At 36.4% G+C, this 23,014-nt stretch overlaps 4 protein-coding genes across 5 annotated transcripts; 2 read left to right on the forward strand and 2 right to left on the reverse strand.

Moving 5' to 3' along the window:
• The first annotated feature begins 1,418 nt into the window (after positions 1 to 1,418).
• Positions 1,419 to 3,182, forward strand: LOC137946792 (uncharacterized). Its single transcript, XM_068793090.1, has 4 exons — positions 1,419 to 1,529; positions 1,930 to 2,061; positions 2,161 to 2,334; positions 2,771 to 3,182. The coding sequence occupies exons 1-4, from the start codon at positions 1,419 to 1,421 to the stop codon at positions 2,852 to 2,854; spliced, it is 501 nt and encodes a 166-aa protein (XP_068649191.1). The 3' UTR covers positions 2,855 to 3,182.
• A 6,850-nt stretch (positions 3,183 to 10,032) lies between these two features.
• On the reverse strand, positions 10,033 to 15,713 carry LOC137945624 (choline monooxygenase, chloroplastic-like). 2 transcript variants are annotated; one of them, XM_068791570.1, is made up of 11 exons: positions 15,282 to 15,713; positions 14,906 to 14,951; positions 14,294 to 14,429; positions 13,950 to 14,024; positions 13,655 to 13,867; positions 13,443 to 13,541; positions 11,353 to 11,471; positions 11,173 to 11,266; positions 10,634 to 10,684; positions 10,416 to 10,548; positions 10,033 to 10,322 (listed from the first exon to the last, which is right to left on the reverse strand). In XM_068791570.1, exons 1-11 carry the CDS (start codon positions 15,553 to 15,555, stop codon positions 10,306 to 10,308), a joined length of 1,257 nt encoding a protein of 418 aa, XP_068647671.1. In that variant the 5' UTR covers positions 15,556 to 15,713; the 3' UTR covers positions 10,033 to 10,305. The 2 variants fall into 2 exon arrangements, with proteins under 2 accessions (XP_068647671.1, XP_068647672.1); XM_068791571.1 differs by having other exon boundaries at positions 10,034 to 10,322; positions 13,443 to 13,538.
• A 453-nt stretch (positions 15,714 to 16,166) lies between these two features.
• Positions 16,167 to 19,376, reverse strand: LOC137945540 (choline monooxygenase, chloroplastic-like). Its single transcript, XM_068791475.1, has 10 exons — positions 19,100 to 19,376; positions 18,417 to 18,462; positions 17,971 to 18,106; positions 17,499 to 17,573; positions 17,214 to 17,426; positions 17,046 to 17,141; positions 16,844 to 16,962; positions 16,626 to 16,719; positions 16,502 to 16,552; positions 16,167 to 16,307 (listed from the first exon to the last, which is right to left on the reverse strand). The coding sequence occupies exons 1-10, from the start codon at positions 19,362 to 19,364 to the stop codon at positions 16,167 to 16,169; spliced, it is 1,236 nt and encodes a 411-aa protein (XP_068647576.1). The 5' UTR covers positions 19,365 to 19,376.
• On the forward strand, positions 19,080 to 22,906 carry LOC137945541 (uncharacterized). The gene is made up of 2 exons (XM_068791476.1): positions 19,080 to 19,690; positions 21,537 to 22,906. The coding sequence occupies exon 2, from the start codon at positions 21,604 to 21,606 to the stop codon at positions 22,375 to 22,377; it is 774 nt and encodes a 257-aa protein (XP_068647577.1). The 5' UTR covers positions 19,080 to 19,690; positions 21,537 to 21,603; the 3' UTR covers positions 22,378 to 22,906.
• Positions 22,907 to 23,014: the final 108 nt, after the last annotated feature.

Below are 23,014 nucleotides of genomic sequence, written 5' to 3' on the forward strand. Positions count from 1 at the left end.
GGGCAGACAAGGAATATTAATCAATTTAAAATATTGTTCTAGAAGGTCATCAAGTTAATGCAGCAACGGAGTTAATTAACTCTAGCTAACTAATGCTACCAACAATCAAACAAAAAGATATATCTTATTTGAAAATTTTCTGGAGAGTTTGGAGCGTTCATCAGGTGCTGCGAGTTCCCTACAATGTCACCTTCATAAGATCTCTTTGATATTGTTTAAGAAAATATCAAAGTCATGTCCGTCTTCACTAACTCCGTCCGTGAATTGCAGATTTTTTATTAGTTCATGTCCCCAGATTAATTAACCAAGGGAGGAGAATCCCTCCCAAAGTTTCTGCTTCGGCTTCTGCTTCTGCTTCTGCTTCTGGGAAAGAGAATAAAAATGGATGGGAAAGGTGACCTTCTAATCCCACTCTTTTCTCGTGTTTTTGAATCGCATGCCCATTCTTTTCTCGTGTATTCCATCTCTCCAACACTTGAACGGAGCACAGTAAGAGTGGAATGATCCCACATGTGTTCTCCTTCTCTTTTGAGCAGAATTTGTTGGGACAAAGAAGGTCTGGTATGGAGATCTGAATGTGTAGGAACTAGGACGAATTGGATTTATTAGTCAGGATTCGATCTTGTTTAATTATTCCCGAGGAAAAACGTTTGGAGTCTTGTTGCCTGCCGGTGCTAAGGAAGAATCAATGCAATCCACCATGACTGCCGCAACGCCCACAACTGAGATTTTTTAGTTTCCGTGGTTGCTACTCAAAAGACAAAGAACTAAAAAGAAACAACAAAACGACTGATGCCAGTGGCAAAACTTCTGCCTGCAGTGCGGTCGAGATCCCATGTGACAGCAATTTACTGGCAAAATGGCGAAAACTCCAACTGTAGTCAGACTCAGACTCGGACTCGGACGGAGTCTTGTTGGAAGATGACAGAAACAGCCTGCTTCGGCAGCTTTCCACCTCCCACGCATGTCTCGTGTGATGCAGGTGGCCATGGAATCCCCGTCTCTTTCCTCCCATTATTAAACTAAATTTACTGGAATGGACACGAAAAAGGACCAAAAGTGGAGCAGAAGGGACCTACAAAATATCAGAGTTAGATGGATGACGACATGCTACCGCCCTTCCAGTAATTGTAAACTCAAGATGGGTTAGTCTCTCCACACACAGCTACCAGTTCTCGAGGGAATTATAATCATGAAGATCAATGAAGAGAAAAAAGAGAATCGTAGGAAAATTAAGATTAATGCACGAGCTCTCAATTGTCTCCAAAAGAAAAGAAAAAGAAAAAAAAGTAAATATAAAATTTAAGAATTCCATCTATATAAGAACCAAGTTAAAGGAGGAGGCAATAGAAAAAAAAAGTACCCAACCAGCATATAAACTCTCGCTCCATTGGCAGCGATCTTCTTCAGCCAGAAAGATGGCTTTCAGAGGGAGTGACAGTTCTTCGGACGACGATTTGGAAGGGAGCCCATCGAGGGTCGCTCGGCAACTGCAAACTCTACAGACGCTCGTTCCGAACATAAATCAGGTTGAAAAAGTACTTGAGATATCTGCACATTACATTCTTTCGTCTTTCTTCTTTCTTCTTTGTTCATCTGGGTCAAACTTATGAGTGACAGAAGTCAATCGATCGTCACAGAAAAATTCCGATAATTATATTTTATTCCGATATGAATTCTTTTTGAATCGAGTCAGACATGAAATGGCCGGGTAGACCTTTTTGTTTAAATTCTTGATTTTGGGAGCTCCACCTTTCCTTTATCCCAAGAAGAATTCAGACAAAACGACGATATGATTTTAGAGTCTGTCCATGTCTTTGAATTTATTTTTATTTCGTCCGCCTTGGTATATATATCCCGATCGGGAATTAAAACTTCAGATATATAATTAAGTTGCCCACGAGGCATTCGTGATGTTTTGAGTTGCAGAGGGAGGAGAGATCGATCCTGGAAGACACCTGCGAATACCTGAAGAGAATCCACGCGGAGAGTGAGCAAATCGAGAAGGAACTATCACAGAGCTCAACGTCCGGGGAAGGCGGGAGGCCTCGCATTATCAGAGTAAGAGTTCCCTTCCTGGAAGAAGAATTAAGCACCCTCTATGATATGTAATTCGGTAGATACTGAAGGAATATAAACGGGATTTTGGGAAATTGACAGGTGGAGACGGAGAAGGTGGTGGGGAGACGATTCGTGGTGAAGATCGTCTGGACACGAGGGGCCGGGATTGCAGGTGCCGTGCAGCGCGTGATCGAGTGCTTGGATGTCCAGACAATCTCTGTGGTCGTCAATGAAACCAAGCCCGGAGAGATGCTCAGTACCTCCTTCGTTAAAGTAACTTTCTCCCACCCATTTTCTTCCCCATTATTCCATTAATTACATCCTATGGAATCGTGGATTGTAATGTGACATTACGCCCTGCCTCAATTCCTGCCTTTAGCAACTTTGCTTTAAATGAATTTTAAAAAACATTTTCCTACCGAGATTTTTATATAATAAAATACAAATAAATAGGTTTCCATCCTCTTCGATTGTCTTCTCTTGGCCGTCTTCTCCACAGACGGTTGCGTAGGTAGAATTAATGCGAATATCAGATTGGATTGGAATCAGAAAGAAGGTCGCCGATACCTGTAGTTGCGTTCAACTTTTATTATTATATATTCTGTATCTGAGAATCGTAGCTTTTTAAGACTCTGCTTCTTTGCATCCCTGCCTGCATCGACTGTGACTCATCTGAACTGCTGACGTTAAGCTTTTTTTGGGTTTAAAGGTAAAGAAAGGGATGACGACGACGGAGGAGGAGCTCCATGATCTGATCACAAGTGCTGCTGAAAGATACGGATTGCTATCTTAATTAACACCAGATCAGACATGAAAAGAATCGACAGACAAGCAGATGAGGACATCGTGCATGGCGCCGTTATTTGTTGCTAGTAGCTTTTTTTGCATAGTGTCCGAAGAAAGAAACTGGAGATTCTTTACCCCATTCTTCCTCATAGTTACTGACATCCCAACAGACTCAGAAGAAATTATAAAGACGTAGAGACTGGATGAAGGGATAAGATGATTATCGCATCGGTGTCTAGCGAGAAAGAGATCTTGAGTAGCTAAAAAAATTCAGCTGTTTTTTTCCTTTTAAACTTTTTCATAAGTTTTTACTTTTTAAAATTTTAAATTTATATTTCTTATGAGGCAAATAAAAAACTCCAGCGGAACCTCGAAAGTCACCGATGACCGCACCTGAGCCATTGCTCGGCCTCCCAATGCCCCGCACTAGCAGTTATAATAACCACACCAGCAGCCACTACTTTTTTTTTTTCTTTTTGTTGTCTCTCTGTTAAACTCTTGCCCGAGCCACCACCGCCGACGATCCCACTGTTGCCGCATTGCCCCTAGTGCTGTCGACGGTATCTCACCACTACAACCATCGACAATAGCTTCCCGTTGGCGTCGCTCAGCGACCATCGCGGGCCATCCCACAGTCGCCAGTACCGCGCTAGAATGCACCCTTCCTTTCCCGCAGGTATTCCCCGACCCTCTTCTGATGTATTTTTTTCCTCCCCGACCTTCGGTTTAATCCGAGGTTTGATTTCATTTAAACCTAGGAAGAAGAAGAACGCGAACGTGTGACTCTCACACATGCGAGTCAAAAAAAAAGGCTCCAAAAACTCAAGTTATACTCATAATACCTGAATATACTCAAATCACTAGTCCCAATATGCCCATGACCCAAACACACCACTTACGGTACTCCACATCCTCAATTCAGTCAAACTCACCTCCACCGATTATTTTGGCTGGAATGTTCAGATGGAAGTTATTATTTTTTATTATGATACCCTCAACTTCATTGATGGTTCTTATCCGTCTCTTCAGCCACAAAGATAGTCAATAATATTGTCACTCTCAATCCATCCTGAATACACTATATGGTTTCGTCAGAATAAACTAATTTTTTGTGTTCTTATCGATTTTCTTCGTGTGATCATATCAAACAGATCAAGGAGTAACTCAAACATACCATTAAGGGGTCTCAAACAATTTCGGAGTATATAAAATCGTGTGATGATGAGTATTTCTAGAAGGAGTATTTCTTACATAGTAATAATATAACAACCTTTTTTAACTCACGAGTGGTCAAATTTTTTCAATAGAGCGCTCAAGGAGTTAATCTTAAGCAATACCTTAAAAAGTTTTTTATTTATAATAATTACTTCGTCCAAACGATCTGCCGACATGGATTTACTAGGAACGCATATACATTGAACTTCAACCCAAAACCGACTCAAGTTCTTCGTCCCAGGGGAACCCGCAGAGCCAGCTCTTCTCTTCCAAATCTTTCAAAGCTGTGATGACCTCCGCGAGCAGTACGTCAGTAGGCTGGCTGTCATCAACCCCAGCCATGTCAGCCAATAGCCTGAGTTTCTCTGTAACGCTCTCCTCCCCCAACACGGACAGATCCTCCTCATCAAAACCATAATAATCATTCTCCTCGGAGTCCTCTCCGTCTGGTAAAGGGTTGACATGACACGTCGCTGCATCGGATTTGGTATCAGGATCCTCGTCCTTCGGTAGAAGAAGATGGTTGTCTGCTTTGGCCACGGGTTCCGTAAATACTCCTTCTTCAACGATTCCGGCCTGGTAGCCATTCCCGACGAGAGACAGAGATCTGCTGGCTCTCGCACTCTCGAGGGCCTGCAAACCCAGAGCTTTCAAGTACTCGTCGGACCCCTCGATCCTGTTTTCGGGTCTGGGGTAAAACGCGGCGAACGATTCACCCTGGTCGAAAAACACGTAATCGGAGCTCTGCAACGCATTACCTTCCGCTTCCATGGTCACCATTCGAAGTGGTGAGGGAGAGTGAAGAGCTGCGGCGTTTTTAAAAGCTTTAGAAAGGGAACGGGGGGGGGGGGGGGGGGTCGAGAGTAAGGTAAAGAGAAACGTTACGGATTAAAGGTAATAAATATGATAAGTAAAGACACAAATTAGGACAAAAGGCTACAGAAAGTAAGTAATAAATTGTGTGAGACGACGGCCGGAACCGTTAGGGTATGACAGGAAGAATCCGGCTCCTTTGTACTTTCGCTGGAAATTAAGGACGTAGGTGTCTGTTTAGTTGACACCTGTCTCTTACCAGTAAATACTAAAACTGAGCAAAGTATCAAACAGTTGTTCCGAGTTAAGTGGGGTTTTTTCCTATTTTATCTCCTTTTATTTCTCACACAAACTTAAATTATTTCTCACCAATAAAAAGAATAACACTAACTATGTTCGAAATAAATAATTTTACAAACAATTAATGTACAATTATCTATTTTTTGTATTGAACCAAAATATAAAAACCCATAAATTAGTCCCAGATCACATCCAACTTTATTATTCAATTGAGTTCGTGACTGCACCTCATGCGTCAAAGACTTGCAATTGTTTAATATTGTATGATTATAACTTAAGATATTTGTCGAAGTTTCTACAACATCTCCTTATATTATACTAACATAATTAGTTCACGTGCACACATTGTACTCTGTTACCAAAGCCCACTACATACTAGTCGACAATCTTTGAGAGATGCATACAATAATAATATTAACATATACATTACAATCTTTTGAATAGACAGTCACAGTTGAATCTAACAGGATAAATACAAGACATTAGATGCTCGTGGGAATTTACCATACTATGAACAACAAAAGACTCTTATGAGGAAGGCTAGTGATGTCCCCAACTACCTTAGCTAAAATTTGATCGAGCATTCTATGTGTTATGCACAATGTTATGATTTATGCTTTCATTTTATCTAAAAATTTACATGTTAGTCCTACGATTAGTTTGAAAATGCTCCTTATTTTAGTTTCATATTAAAAATAAAATTAAAATTTGTATTATGCTTGTTTTTAATGCATTATGTCAAAATTCGTGGCTCTACAAATAATTATCTTCTTATACAGTTATATTGTAATTATGTTATATTTATGTCATTATTATTGTAGTAATCATTTATATCCTCATTTTTTTATTACATTATGTCCGTTCAAACTTCCTAGTACTCTACCTTCCACCACCCAACCTAGTAAATGACTACAGTCAAATCCATGCAACGGTCCCATCATATTCCCCCTCCTTCACATTGGGTGTTTTCTCTTTACCATATGGAAAACATTTCAAATCACTTCAATATCTCAAGCAACATAATTAAAAATCATAACAGATAAAGCTTTAAAAGCATAATTAAATTTGATTAAAAACATGATTAAATAGACCAAACGGCCAAAAAGTACTTATTCACTATAAGTACTCCAACTTTTGCATTGATTTTCGATTAAATCTCTCAGATGAGTGGAGATGCTCTACCTCAAAAAGTATTTGACTATTAAAATAATTAGTCAACTTGTACAACCCAATTTTGAAAATATGAAGATCATTTCCAACACTTTGTTACTAATTGTTAAATTGGTGTGTCTCCCTGCATGCGCACACACACACACACACACCAAGGGTTCAATCGGCACCTCAGCAAGTTGGTATTCATAAGGCTGATCTTATACTATCAATGCAGTCACCATCATTATCTAGAAATTCTTAGCCTCTCAATGTTAGAATTACATTATTTTTCAAAATCGGATACATGTTCCTTCTCAATATCTTCTTGACTTGCCATGATCGATTCTAACAGTCCATACAAAAGAGAAGAAAAATAGTTTATCCTAGAAACCACACCATCCTATTATTCCAACAACACCGTTTGACCCAACAAGAGAAAAGAAAAATAATTTTGCAAATAGCCATATAGAAAAGGCAAGATAGGATAAAATAGGCAAAAGGAGTTGACCATGTAAGAAGTCAGCTACTTTAGCTTGAGAATTAAAGACATTAAGTGCTAAGGGAGTAAAACGCATGCATAGAAATCAAGAAGATCAAATAAAAAGATACAACCCTAAAAGTGGAAAGACAAAATAAGCAAAAGGAGTCGACCCCTTTAGAAGGATTTGAACTCTTCAGGGAGTAGGACTCGAATCCAAGGACTAGAGGAATTGTGAAAAGAAGAAAGGATTCAACCACAAACAATAGGAGTCATCCTTCAGGCAACCGGAAAAGAAAAATGAGCCAAGTCCTAGTTATAAAAACTTTCAAAATTAGAAGTGGATTCGAACCCTATCCTAAAGGAGCATATTGTACACTACAAGAAAATTTACTTTTCTCCCTGATTTTTTTCTTGGCAAAATTAATTTGGCTAATAAAACCACATTTCTTAGCACACATGAATGTCAGAGACAAAAACTAAGAACTAATCCCAACAAAATGTTTCTCCAAAAAATTGTATTTGTCTAAAAAATTTGAATTTCGTTAAGGAATAGATTCTTGCTAAATACCAGAAACGACTTACTCTCAATGAAATTCAAAGATTCTTGGTGAAATTATTTTTTCCAAGAATAAGGAGGAAAAAAAATATCAGTAATAATACTTACTCTTGGAGAAATTCAAAAATCATCGATAGATGTAGTTTATTCTCGGCAAAATTAATTTCTCTTAAGAAGTAGGAAAAAGCAAAAAAATAGCAGTAACAATTTTATTCTTTATTAAATTAAAAAAAACATCAATAAGTGTAAATTGTTCCAGGTGGAATTAACTTCACTGAGAATAAGTAGAAAAAACAACAAATATGGTAATTATACATTTATTCTCGATGAATTAAAAAATCATCGATAAATATATACTATTCTTGATAAAATTATTCCCCCAAAAAAAACTCAAAAAAATAATAAAAAACATCGATAATTATACACTTATTATTGATAAAATTCAAAAATACTAGTAAATGAATACTATTCTCAGTAGAAAATGTTATTCAATATTAACTAAAAAAAATATCATTTATAATTATACACTTATTTTCTAAGAAATTCAAAATTGATCCATAAATGTACACTATTCTACCTGAAATGAATTTCATTGATAATAACTAGGAAAAATCATTGAAAGTTATACACTCGTTGTCGAAAGGAGGGGAGCAGGAGGGAGGGCAGGTCTTTATTTAGAGTTTTTATTATTTCATTCTCTCTACTTCTCCTTCTATTAAATTAAAAGGTACTTTAGAACTAGTTCAAATGAATTGATGTCAGCTAGAGATTCAAAGAGGAGTGTCATAAGCTTTTGTTTTTCTATGAAGTCATTTGTACTTTGGACAAGGATAACAAAGGGGCTTCCAAGATTGATGATAAAAAAGAAACCATTTTTTTAATTGAATTTTTGTTTGATGTAGGTATGGAATAAGTTATTTCTGAAGTAAAAATTATTGTCCTTAATGATCCATTAGAGTGACCCTTAAGTCATTTTATCTTATGGGAAGTACCTTAAGAGTCACCCTTAAATTCATTTTATCTCATGGGTAGGATCTCTAGATTTCATTTATTTTCTTGCATTTTTGCTTGGAAGCTCGGTAATTTTTGGTGATTGGAAGGGGCGACCCATATTTAATGCAGAGACTTATTACTCATGCCCTTCTCTTGGTAAAGAAGTTCATTTCATATGGTTTTCTTGACAAGTGCTATTACATAGCACAAGTATGTACCCCAAAGGGTGATTTAAAGATGTTATGAACTATCACAATAGCTGAGTGGAATTGGAAATTGGTGTCATAACTCAAGAGCCGATTTTCGATGGAATCCTTAAGGGACTGTTTGGAACTCATAGAAAAAAAAAAAAAAAAAAAAAAAAAAAAAAGAGAATTTAACTATTATTATTTTCAAAAATAGTTAGTGAAAATAAGATAATGATCAAATTCTACTTTTCACTAACTGTATCAACTTTTGTCCATTAGAGGACTTCACAGATGACATTTATATTTTTTTTTATATAATCAACCATATAAATATAGTTCTGAATTTATATTTGTCTAATATGTATAATTTATTTTATTAAAAAATTTAAACAGCCAAACAAGAAAATAGAAATAAAAATATAAATATAATAATATATATGTAACTATATATCTATATATATTTTCAATATTTCCATTGACCCTAATCTCATTAGTTTCCATATTTCTTCTTGGGAATTTTACTAAATTACATATTTTTAACAAATATTAACAAAAATAACTAACTTCCAAACTTAATATAAAAAAAAAAACCAACTTTGATCGATCAATTGCACGTGTATAGTCCAAGACGCCATGTCAGCTTTGATTGCTTATGTGGTACAAAATCAGCATGCCATATAACCAATCGAAGGAATTAAAGCCATTTCATCTTACATGTGTATGACATATCATCAACATACCTTTTTTCTCCCATTTTTTTATTAATGATTTAAGTTCTTTTGTAATTTAAAAAAAATTATAAACATTAATTTCTGGGTTTAAAAATCGTACACAATTCATTACCTTCTATTTAATATAATAAAAATTAAAAAAATGTTTATTAATTATTTAAAAAATAATAATGTAATTAATACCTTATATTATAGATTAAAGATATTATTTAATTTAATACAATATTTCATAAAAAAATTAATGCAATTTTTAATTTTCTTAATCGTTGGTTTATATTTTATTACCTTCTTTTAAAAAAAATAAAAAAAATAAAACAAAAACTTAAATCAATAAAATGAGTAAAAAAAGTATATTGGCATGGAGTGCTGACGCATCACATTGATGACATGTCATGATGAGATGTCATACACCTGTCTAATGATGTGGAGTTGTGATAACGTGTCTCATGAAATGGCTTTCATTAATAAGGGGTTAAAATGAATAGTTGACCGGTCAACGTTATCCATTTCTTATATAAAGTTTGGAAATTGTTATTTTTGTTAATATTTATTAAAAAAATAGGTAATTTAGTAAAATTCCCTTTCTTTCTTTTTAAGTGAGTGAAGTACTCAAACAAGTACCAAGGAATAAGTAGGTAATGTTGCCTGTTCAAATAATTGGGTCACGTTCTGGTCCACCCAATCTAGAGCATGTGGGAATTACTGCCATCCCATGCAAAACCATGAATCCAACAGATGAAAAAACACTGATAGAAACAACCAGTGGATGCAACAAATGGTTCAGAAATTCTAGCAATAACTGCTGCTCGTGGTTTCATTGAGCTGACAAAATCAATCTCGCCCCTCATGCACACTCAGATTTGGCACTCAATACGATATAGATTTCATCATCAGCAAATGCAATGAAAACCATGTCTGCTGCTACTACAACCTTTCTAATTACACCTTCAATCTGAAGAGGCCAGAAGGGAGAGTTATTTGCAATGAATGGACGTCCAGAAAACCATGTCTGCTGCTACTACAACCTTACTAATTACACCTTGAATCTGAAGAGGCCAGAAGGGAGAGTTATTTGCAATCTGGAAACTAACTATTGGCAACTATTTTACATCTCAAAGAGCTAATCTCCAGTCACCTACCATTTAGGCTATCATGCAGCAGACAGTGAAAACGGTGCATGGCCTTTTCTACAGTTGGTGCATACCTGCCACTGCAGTATGCCGGAGATTCTAGGCCTTTCTGAACTCTTTCACACAGTGATATGTCTTCAATCTAGAACACATCCCACTTCTATTAGAAATGACCGAGTTCCGTGCCACAACTGTGAATGTCTTCATTGAAGGTAAACACACTATACCTGAACTCTTTCACTATCTTCCAAGCTTTTCTCGATAAAGTCTTTGTCGTCCTGAACAATTGCAAGAAACAGAAACTAATAATTGCAGACAAATTTCTGAATCAACCTAGCTAGGTCTTGACTTCGTTTAGGGAATTCAGAATCTCACCGATACAGTTAATTTAACTCTCCATAGAATATGCACCCTTAAAGAGTTTCTAAGCATGACAAGATGTCGGGGAAAAAGAAAATAATTGATCCATGTTGTGAGCCCTCATCTTCTTTCTCAATCTCTGGAATCAGCATGCTCTAAAATAGCTTGCATCCCAATGAAGAAACTATGAGAATCATCACAAGAAGCCCTCAAATTCTCTCCATTGGAGGGTTGTTTTTTTTTGGTAGGAAGCATGTGGAAGGATTTCATGATGTCCAAATTGAAATTTCTAACCGGCTTTTCAAGATTCGGACTTTTCACCACCGTCTTAGAGAAAGATAGAAAGGAGGTAAGAAGTACTACGAGTTCATGAAATTAAACATATAAATAAAGCAAGCAACTTTACCTTTAGACTGGCTTCAAGAAAGTAGTCAAATATCACTAGACATTTACTGTGGCTCTGTGGAATAACAAGATTAGTGTCCATCCAAGGACCGTACCTAGCAACACCCCAAATAGTCAAAAACAGTGAAAGAGTAATCAGAGAACAAAACCACATGTAAATATATCAGAGAACATAGTTTACCTGTTAATCATAAAATTAGGGTAAATAAAAGCATACACAGCTTTCGAACCAAGTCTATCAAAACCATCTCCTCCTGGTGGAGTGCTTTCACAGCTTTGGATGCTAACCTTATCAAAATTCTACACTCAGCAAAAAAGTAATCTGTCAGACACTTTCACTGAATTTTCAAGTGCCACCATAAATGAGAATTCCTACAATCTTCATGATAACCAGATAACTATACTAACAAATTAAGGTAAGGCAGTGGTGATGAATGGAATAGTTAATAGATCAACTTTAATGCTAACCCAATTTCTTCTAAATATATAAGGATAAACCAGGAAACATTCGAGTAATATGTTGACAACCAATAAATTCAATACAATCACAAAAACACTAGAAAGAATAATAAGGTAAAATTACCACCCCTAAATACAATATTGATATATGGAATCACCTCATCCCATAACCTACACTAAGGTCACTATGCCAAAATCATTTTCTACCCCCATTCCTACATTGGTATGTCAAAACTTCATCTAAGTAACTAGGTTAAAAAATGGTGAAACTTCACCTACCAACAAGAATGATTCAACATATTTATAGACATAAAATTTAATCATCAAAATTATAACCCCGATCAATGCCCAGATCGTCAACATTGATCAGCATTCAAGGTTAATCAACATTCAACCTAATCGCCAGTTGACTAATGGTCAAATCAAAGCTCTCAACGATCAAAGCATAGAGGTTTAGTATGTCAAAATCTAAGTGTCAATGTACCTAAGTACCACATTAGAAAATGAGAGGACACATAAGTGACATGTGGTGCTGCAAGAGAGTTCCACTCAAGTAAAGGAGGTGGCACATAGATGACATGTGGCATCGTAAAAATGCCCCACCTAAAGGAAAGAGGTGGTACCATTTTCAAATGGATAAGATCAGGTGTTATACTCTCATGAAAGAAGAAAAGATATTGCCAAGTGTTCTTCTCCCTTAGCACATGTAACTCATTAAAGGGAGAGGGAGAAGATAAGGGAGAAAAAAAGGTGAGGGTAGTTGAACCACCTCTACCACACGGTAAATAGGGATCTCCTATAGAGTTAAGGAAAGGTCTTTTAGGGGAGAGGAGAACTTTTTGAGAGAGAATAATTGTTAGATATTTTCTCTTCGCTTCGGAGTGTCAACACACTATTTGTTAGAAAAAAGAAATTTTATTGTGATCTGAGCTCTTCAAATCTCAAATTAGTTTGAAGCCCTACGAAGTTTTTTCAGTAAAGGCAACAACAAGCATTCATCCTTGCCCCTACTTCGACACTATCCTTGGATCGGCCACACACTGTACATGATCAACCTTCTTGTCAAGCACCAAGTGAAGGGCTAGTTAAAAAATGAAAGTTAGTCAACCAAGGGAATTCTAATACATCCTTCAGATTAAACAAGGCCTTAATTAAGTTCTTATGGGGAGATCAAATCAAAGGGCTCTTCAAATATCAGAACTTATATCACTTGAAATCTTGTAAATTTTCTTTGTTTTACTAACACTCGTGTTGCTTCACATACTGGATCCTTTTGTATGTTTGTTGTATTATATGTTGTATTATATGTTGTTTTAATAAGATAGATTTCACATGATAATGATGGAAATACGTTCACTTCCATAGTACACAAGTGTGTTCTCACCGACGAAAAACAGGTGTATTTTTACCATAGCTAAGAGAGGGCTCTGATATGAGAAGGACATTAGAAAGTCATGAACTCTCAAAGTATGGGCAGCTTAATACACAAACATATGTTATTGAGTTGCTATGTTTTCAGGCTAACTAAATTTCTATATCCTTTGAATAAGTCACACTCAAGGTCCTTGAAGCACTAACAAAGATAAAAAAGTTCCCAAATGACAACAAAAGTCCAAGTCAAGAACCACTCTACTACTTGCGGAAGACACAACTTACATAAAAAATAAGAGAGAAAAATATGTTGTGTTACTCTAGAGGCTTAAAACACAGGTTTAACACAACACAACAAAACTAATTGTTACAAAATCACGATCTATAAGAAAGCGTGGGAATACTCATTGGTATGAGTGAAAGTGAATGCAAAAAACCTACAGTGATAGAGTAGGACTCAAGTTTGAGACCAAATGCTAAACCTTTGTGCGCATATGGGACATGATAACCACCATCCAAGTAGTTGTCACAATACACCTGCTTTCAGAATCAAGAAAACAAAACAAAAGACATCTTGCATATTTAGAGAAAAATACATAAGATTTACCGGGTCTAACGCAGTTGGAATCAGAAAATATTTAAGAAGATCAAACCTTCCAATTGCACTCAATCGTATATTCGCGTCTACACACATGCTTTAGGGAAGAATTAAATCCAATAGTCCCCAAGATCTCTAAAGAGTTCCCTAGCCATTCACTGCCCACGGCCTTGCTACTAACATCCTTCTGAGGTAGAATGTCTTTGTCCAAATTGATCAGTACAAAGGGGCCCCAAGTGGCAACATTAATGGGTATAAGCCCAAATTCCTGTGAGGCAAAGAGGCGACAATCATCAAACTGTAAAAATAGACCAACAGAAAAAGGACAGCAAGTTAACATCATGCCTTACATTTACTTTGAAGTTATGTAATCCGGAGATACGAGTAGCCTTTAAGAGTGTGCCATCCAACCCATAAGTCCATCCCTACAAAATAACAGAATTTACACCATTAAATTATAGCTTCCAAACTAGCTTGGTTGATATGTTAATTGGCTGGAGCTTGAGAGGCAGTATTACAAATAAGTAATTTCTGCCCTTTAGTATGTCCATTCCTGCAAGGTATTATTCATCATTCATTACATTATCGTTATTAGTAAGAACATCATGAAGCTCCAACAATATGAAAAATGAACATATCATAGTTTAAAAGACAGAGACGGAGAGGAAACTAAAGATATATAATGACAACTCACATGATAAGGACATATATAGCAAGATTTCTTCCCACTTCCAGATGCAAGAAGTGAAGCATGATGGCGACAAACATTGTGAAAAGCATGGAGATTCCCACTAGCATCTCGACAAACCACAAACTCTACACTTCCCAATCTGCTGACTTTCAAGAGGTAAGGGATGATGAATGAAAAGAAAAGAGTTCTAAAAATTAGATTCATCATGGGTATCTATAGTTGTTTGCCAGGGGTACAACTTAGAAGAAACATTCAAGAAGCCAAATCAGACCATTCATTCTGTCCACTCAAATAGACGAACATATAACCCAACAAATCTACTTGGCTCGAGTCCACACATGTAATTGGGCAGCTATTTCTCCTCTTGAGTCTTGTAAGTTGGAAAAAAGCTCAAAGGCATTTCTCCTTTCTTCTTTTAGTTTTGTCTTAACAAATTAACCTAATATAGAATAAATCCAATCCTAGCTATCAGTTACATGTATGATAAAAGTGTAGGATGAAACACAATGGCATGCAGACTAATTAAAAGGTCCAACAATGTTAATGTGTTCACTATTCACTGAAAAGAAAAAAAAATTAAAACATGGTATTCACCCTAACAAAAGTAAGACACACCTGCCAGTGAAGAAGTCCATAGAGTTCGCGATTTGTTCAGTGTACCCTGAAAATCAGTGGCTACACTCATGAAATCTTCAATTTTCCTAATGATAGACCAAAGTAAGACAGACATGGAATGTACAAAAAATTTCAAGATATAAAATATTGTTTTCATACACTTACATATTTTCATCATTCAATACCTATATAAAAAAAAAAAAAAAAAAAAAAAAACCCTCTTGTAACTAAGAACTGTTTTAGTGTATCAAGTTTCGAACGCTCAAGGAAGTTTTGAACACACAAAACCAGTTCGTTTTTGTTCGTCTCAACGAAAACGTCCGACAAGCTCTTTGACAAAAAGCCAGAGCACTTTTCGAACGCTCACTAGTCATACCTACAGCTTGCCACCCCTTGTAGAACACGCTCTCCATTTCGAGATCAAGGAAAGAGGGCTCAGTATACCAACAACTGGGGGGCGTCATGGCTTCCTGCAATGGAATCCCAGGGTCGAAAGCTTCCACCATACGCCGAATATCAGCAGAGACGGCCGAAGTCGCTTTACAGAAAAGCGACGGAGAAGGGAGATTACGGATGACGGGTGCTTTGAGTCTATGGAACTTAGAAAACTCCGTCAGGATCAGAGGCTTGAACGGCTTGAGCGTCGCCATTGATAGTGATTGAGCGAAGAGAGAGGGCGTTCTGATTGATAGTGATCAGTGAAAGGCGAAACAAGTGAGTGAATGAGGAAGGGGGAAGAAGGAGGAGGATGGCTAGCATCGAATTTTTAGATGAAGAACCTGTCGGTTCATCTTCTAAGAACCCAAATTGATTCTATTAGTACCCTTTTTAATCTTTTTAATGAGTGATGATAATTGCTTTTATAGCATGCACCCACAGTCCCTCTTCCTTTTCTTTATCGTTGGAGATTGCGTGTGTTTATGCCAATTGTAAAGAGTAAGAAACAAATTTGTTATCCCTTTTTACCAAAAATTTCAAGAGTTTATGTCATTTTTAGGGAAATTTTCACTTGTTGATGTTTCTTGCATTTGAGAATTGTGAAAAAAAAAAACAAGAAAACGAGTTTTCTATTACTTTAATGATAAACTACAAGAAAATGAGTTCTTTGGGTTTGAGTTGCCATCGGAAACAATAAAATATTGCTTCTTGGGTAGGTCACGAACCCTTGATTGGGCTTCGTGTTCTTGGGTAGAAGCGAGAAAAGAGGTCCCAAGGGGAAGTTATTTGCCATTATTTTGTATCTCACAGAGCCTATCTCCCCTCATTTACCAATGAGGTTCTTATGCAGCCAAGAGTGGAAACGATGGACAGCCTCTTCTACGGCTGGCACATACCTGCCACTGCAGTATGCCGGTGATTCCATGCCTTTCTGAACTGCTTCACACAGTGCCATGTCTTCAATCTGGAACACATCCCACTTCTATTAGAAATTGCTTAGCTCTGTGCCACAACAACAGTAAATATATTCACCGACGGATAATCAGGTAAATTTATCACCCTTAATCCTCCTACTTTCGAAATGCTTAGATCAGAAAGGCACTCCCATTGAGAGACCAGCCCACACAAGTAACTCAAGTACACTACATCCACGGTTACCTGAATTTTGTGACTTTCTTCTAAGCTTCTCTGAATAAAGGATTTGTCATCCTGAACAAGTAGAAAATACAGAAATTTTTAACTGTAGATCAAGGCATCTGATAGCAAGAGTAGTCAAAAGTACCTTTAGACTGGCTTCAAGAAAGTAGTCGAAAACCACTACACATTTGCGATGACTCAGTGGAACAACTAGATTAGTTTCCAGCCAAGAACCGTATCTAGCAGGACCCATAGAAATCGAAAAATACCAGTAAAAGAGTTGCACATCATTACAGTAAATGTTCAAGAATAAAGAAGCAGAAAAAAACATCTCAAATATGATAGAGAACATGTAGGCTTTACCTGCTAATGGTGAAATTAGGGAAGACAAAAGAGTACAAAGCTTTTGAACCAAGTCTGTAATGATCATCTCCTCCTACTGAGGCAGTTTCACAAGTTTGGACGCTGACCTTGTCAAAGTTCTATATTCAGCACAAGGCGTCTATGAGACACTTTCAGGAAATGGAGACTTACAGTATCATCACAAGTGTAGAAATTAGCTTACTGTGATAGAGTAGGAGTCAAGTTTGAGACTGGTTGTTAAACCTTTATGCGCATATGGGACATGATAATCACCTTCCAGAAAGTTATCGCAATACACCTACACAAAATAATAGAAGATTTACGGACTTTGAAGCAGTAACGAATGAGTGATCGTTCAACAAGATCAAACCTTCCAATTGCACTGCATCGGATATTCGCGTCTATGAATGTGTTTAAGGGAAGAATCCAATCCAATGTTACCCAAGATTTGTAAAGAGTTCCCTAGCCATTCATTGGCTACGGCTTCGCTGCTGATATCTTTCTGGTGTGGAATGTCTTTGTCCAAATTTATGAGCACAAAGGGACCCCAAGTGGAAACATTAATGGGGACAAGTCCAAACTCCTGTGAGGCCAAATGGAGTAGATAAAAAGGTGAGCAGAAAAGGAGAATGAAGGAACGACGTTAGTTACATACATTTACTTGGAAATTTTTTATTCCAGCAACACGAGTAGCCTTTTGGAGTGAACCATCAAACCCATAAGTCCATCCCTGTAAATTCAAAATTTTATTACATGCGATCGAGAGTAATAATAATCACATAAGAAGAAATAATCAAGTACGAACACAAAATATTTATACAAGTTCGCTTCAAGGTAATAATTCACTATGATGATAAAGAAATTTACAAGAGAAATTGCATACACTGGAGTGTTTTTTCTCTAACCTCTCTGACACTTAACATATGATCTTCAATCACCCTTATAACAGCACCCCAAATGGTAGGAGAAAATTAGGGCAATCGAAATGCAAGTGTGAAAATTTTAAATTACCCTTAATGAAACAACAATCAATAAATCGTGGTCGATTTGCATATTGACTCTACATAAGGCGTTAAATAGATTCTACAACTTAACAGACTGAAGAAGTATAATTTTAGAAAACTCACATGATAAGGGCATACAAAGCAAGATTTCCTCCCACTTCCAGACGCAAGAAGAGAGGCCCGATGGCGACAAACATTGTGATAAGCATGGAGATTCCCACCAGCATCTCGACAGACAACAAACTCTACATTTCCAAGTCTGGATCACCCACAAAAAGAAGTTCTTATATCATCATAGGAGTGAATAGAAAAAAAAATTCTCTACTAGAGAAATCTCATATCATGGACTCTATTCAAATTCATAATTATTGATGAATAAACTTAATTAAATTAATAAATTATGATAACATAATAAATAATATAATAAATTTTAATATTTATTGAATATTTAATGATCAATTGTAAATGAGAGTTAAAATTCAGTCATATTAATAGAATTAAAATTATTATAAATAGTGGATAGAATATGCGTAGTCCATGAAGAAGCCCTAAACAAAAGCAAGACATACCTGCCGGTGAAGAAATTCATCGACTTCTCCATCTGCTCAGTGTACCCTAAAAATTAGTGCTTAAAGTCATGAAGTGTGCAAAAATTTATCAAGTAAAATTTTCTTTTCAATCTTAGACTACAAGAGCAAGCACATCAAGAGGAAGAAACTAAAGGTCTATTTGGAACCCTATGGAAAAGAAAATGAGAATTTGTCGATTATTATTTCCAAAAATAATTAGTGAAAAAAAGAATAAAGGAACATGTCAAATAAAAAATATTGATTTAATAATATATAAGGATACAAATAACTTATATTTTAATTATGTATAATATTTAGTAATTACTTGCACGACTCATCCAATAAGAAAAGTCATTTGATATGAAATATGTGAAATGACTGAGATAACTATTGATTGGATGACTGAGATAGTCGTCAATACAAAAAGTGGAATTTATAGAAGATAAAAGGTTTTATTGTCTTTAAATATTTTACCTCATGTGACAACAAATTTATGAAGAATTTTAAAAAATTAAAATACATGATAAAGTAGAATTTTCATGAGTTTAAAAAAAAAATGAAAGCCAGTCGCATGTTCATAATAAATTAGAATTTAGATCAAAATCTTCTCAAATGAAAAACGTCTTCTAGCTCACTCTGATTAGTCTATCTGGTTGACCGACGCCACCCGTCGGTCATCATACCTATGACTTGCCATCCCTTGTAGAAGATGCGCTCCAATTCGAGATCCAGGAAAGAGGGTTCAGTATACCAACAACTGGGCGGCGTCACCGCTTCTTGCACTGGAATCCTGGGGTCGAAAGCTTCCACCATACGCCGATCATCAGAGCTCATAACCGATGTCGATCTGCAGAAAATAGGCAGAGACGGGAGTTTACGGATTGGCGCTTTCAATCTGTGAAATTTGAGAATCTCAGTCCGCAGAGGATTCGGTTTGAGCGTTGCCATGTCTTTCTTTGGTTCAAGGAGAGAGGGGTTCTGACTGCTGCCGCTTGAGATTGCCTGGCTGACCGGTTAATCAATTTATTAGCTTACTACAATTGTCATGATGGCAACCGGTGTTTCATCAAAAGTAGTTCTTAGGCACCCAAAAAACATTTTCCCCCCCCGAGGCACCATTTATGAAATTCATTCCTTCCTGAAACCTTGTCGCTATTCTGAGATAAAGCCGTGTTCGGTGTAAGCTGTTTCGCCGTTTCTCTCCCCTTGTCATACACCGCGCTGAGGGGGAATCTGACCTCTCCATTGCGAGGATTGTTTTGTGTTTATTGAGGGTACGTATTGAACCTCTCAATCTTCCTTTTCGTTTTATGCTGGATTCTCTTTCAGAACATGTTTTTTATCATCTGGGTAAAAAGTGTTTCGGTAATATTTGTGTCTCATTCTGGACGCCATGGTTTTGTTCATTTAATCATTTAGGTCATCTTCCCTCTTCTTTTCAATTAAATCTTATCAGCTTTTTTATTCATACTGATCTGGGTCCTTTCAAGAGAAATTTTGCTTTAACACCGATGAGTTCATATTCAGGTTCTCCCTGTGCTAGTCCACGAGTGATTTCTCATATCATGTGGTTGGTCTTATTTGAATTTAATTAAAAAAAAATTAGAGCCTCTTTTAATAATTTACATTGTAAAGTGGCAGTCTCTCTCCTTGCTTTGGGTGCATCACTTGCTCTATCCATTAACCTTAATCATTTATTTTTTATTGAAACGAGTATTATCCTTTAGCTCGCGCTGGTAAGATTTTACCCATTCGTGGTGAAGTGAGACTATTGGTCTTATGATAGTGGTCGTGATTTCTAGGGGCCTGTTTGGAGCCTACAGTAAAGAAAAGAAAAGAAAAGGGGAGAGAAAGGCATTTTTGGTTGTTTGGCAGCAGAGGACCATAGAGAGAAAAGAAAATAACTCTTACGGTCTGTTTGGAACCCATGGAAAAGAAAATGAGAACTTGACCATTATTATTCCCAAGAATAGTTAGTGAAAAGGAAAATTTGATCAGTATCTCATTTTTACTAACTATTTTTGGGAATAATAATGGTTAAATTCTCATTTTCTTTTCTTTTCATTTATTTTCTAGGGGCTCCAAACAGACCCTTAGGGTCTGATTGGAACCCAGAGAAAAGAAAAGAAAAGGGGAGAGAAAATTATTTTTTGTTGTTTGGCAACAAAGAATCAGTGAGAGAAAAGAAAATAAAAGAGAAAGTCATTTTCTCTCTTAGTTAATAAACTTTCTCTCACAAAAAGATGGATTTTGGAGAGAAAATAAAAGAAATAGGAACTTGAGAGAAAATTTTAATCATCAAAATTTTAAAATATTACTGATTTTTTTTCATTTTCTACGTGTATCCAAACAAGAGAAACTATATTTTTCTTCCATTTTCTCTCTCATTTTCTATGGGCATCCAAACAAGAGAAAATAAACCGTTTTTTCTTTTCTTTTCTTTTATCTTTCTCTTCCTCTTCTCTTCATTTTCTTTTCTATCCACTTTCTGTGTTCCAAACACTGCTTTAGTTAATAAATTTTTTCTTACAAAATGATGGAATTTGGGAGAAAAGAAAAGAAATAAAAATTTGTAAAAAAAATTTAATCATCAAAATTCTAAAATATTAGTAATTTTCTTTTATTTTTCATTTTTTGTGTGTATCCAAACAAGAGAAACTATTTTTCTCTTCCATTTTCTTTCTCATTTTCCATGGGCATCCAAACGAGAGAAAATAAACCTTTTTTCTGTTCTTTTCTTTTTCTTTTCTCTTTCTCTTCTCTTTCTCTTCCTCTTCTCTTCCTTTTCTTTTCTCTTCACTTTCTGTGTTCCAAACACAGCTTTAATGTAGAAGAGCTTCTTGCTCCAAAAGTATGTCCTCTCATTATGTAGAACATGTGTCTGCTGTATCAGAACTGGGATAATGCAACATTTGTCCTTTCAATAAAGTGCATAAGCAAGCTTGTTGATTAGTTTGTACGTGTAGCGATATCCATATAGGATAATCATAATAATCCGTTCTTAGAAAATGTTCTGACATTTGCTATTGAAGAAGTATTGCTATATTCCTTTCTTTTCTAGGTTATTGCACCCTTCAGAGTATGAAACTTGATCTTTCTCTTCATTGTTTATCTTGATAGATCTCTCAACGGTCAGTCTTTCTAAAAGTTTTTTGAGAAGATAAATCATCCTGTTGGATCTGTGATAATGGCTAAGGCTGGTGAAGGGGAGGAGCAACAGGTGTACGAATTGCAAGGAGAGCCTGCAGTTGTTATCAATGGAGTCCCACCTCTGAATGCTGACCTTAATGATAGTGCTGCCAACAACGCCTTGGACATTGACACTGTGTCTCACCTTAAAAACAATCATGGCTTTGGGAAAGCATTGGAAGGACGGATTATCAGAAAGATGTTTTCGAATCAATATTATTTTGGTAAAGTGGCTGAATTTGATGAAGAAAGTAATTGGTATAGAGTGGTTTATGAAGATGGTGACTTTGAAGATCTTGAGTGGCATGAGTTAGAAGAAGTGCTCTTGCCGCTTGATGTTTCAATATCTTTGAAACAAGTTGCTATGAATAATTACAAGTATGATAAATCAATTTTTGAGTCTGGACAAGCTGCACCTAAATTAAAAGATAGACTACCTAAAGGTTTAGAGAGTACAAAGATGCCAGCAGACATACAGGAAGTGACGCCAGTAGTCAAGAAAAGGGGAAGGCCGGCGAAGAAGAGTGTGCATCAGGAAACACCTCAGAATGTAGAGAAAAGGTCACGAGGAAGACCCAGAAAATATCCAAAACCTGAGATCCTAACGCAAGGAGAAAAATCTTCATATGAGAAGAGGCCGCGGGGAAGACCGAGGAAAACTCCTCAGCCTGAGATCCATATGCAGAGCGAAAAATCTTTAGCACAGAACAGCTTGTTGCAAGCGATGGAACTTCCTGTAGAAGTGATCTCCACTGAGAAGGGAAGCAGCTAAAAATCAAATGATTCGATCAATCCAATCCATGCATCTCTCGTGCAAGATGCAAGTATGAGTGTAGGGGTCATTAGCAGTTTTCTTCAAAACTTTACTCTTTGTGCTTTTATCAGGATTCCAGATATGTGACACCCCAGTATGCTACCCATAGCTGACATATTGATGATCTTGTGAGTTACACCCTTGTTGTAAATGTACCATGAATGGTCTTGTCCTGATTTAGGCATATATCTAGCATCTATCTAATATTGAGTTACAATTGAACTTGAACGTTTGAGTCTAATTATCTGCTTCGGTATTGCCAATTGAGAAAGTATTACTTGAATAGTGAGTTAGCTCGATTGAGAGCATACAGTTTGGATGGGTGAAGATTGGAGAAAGAAAAATCAGAATGCAGAAGTGAAGGAGAAACAGAGGATCAAGAATAGCATTCAATTACAAGTAGGCACAGTGGACACTTTGCCCAGGTAAGAGAATTTAATTTTTGACATGTTCTACTATTAAATAAATTAATGATTTCCTTCTTTTACTTTTGTATTATATTCAGGCCGTATGGTTGCACAAACTAGAGAAGTGCATACCCTGTCATTCTTTTTACTCAAAAATCCGATATCTACTGCTTAATGCATGGATTGGA

Source organism: Aristolochia californica, unplaced genomic scaffold (genome assembly GCF_029961685.1).
Source record: "Aristolochia californica isolate CCGP_79_NKW_82.1479 unplaced genomic scaffold, dmAriCali1.0.hap1 SCAF_12, whole genome shotgun sequence".
In the NCBI taxonomy this organism is placed as follows: domain Eukaryota; kingdom Viridiplantae; phylum Streptophyta; class Magnoliopsida; order Piperales; family Aristolochiaceae; genus Aristolochia; species Aristolochia californica.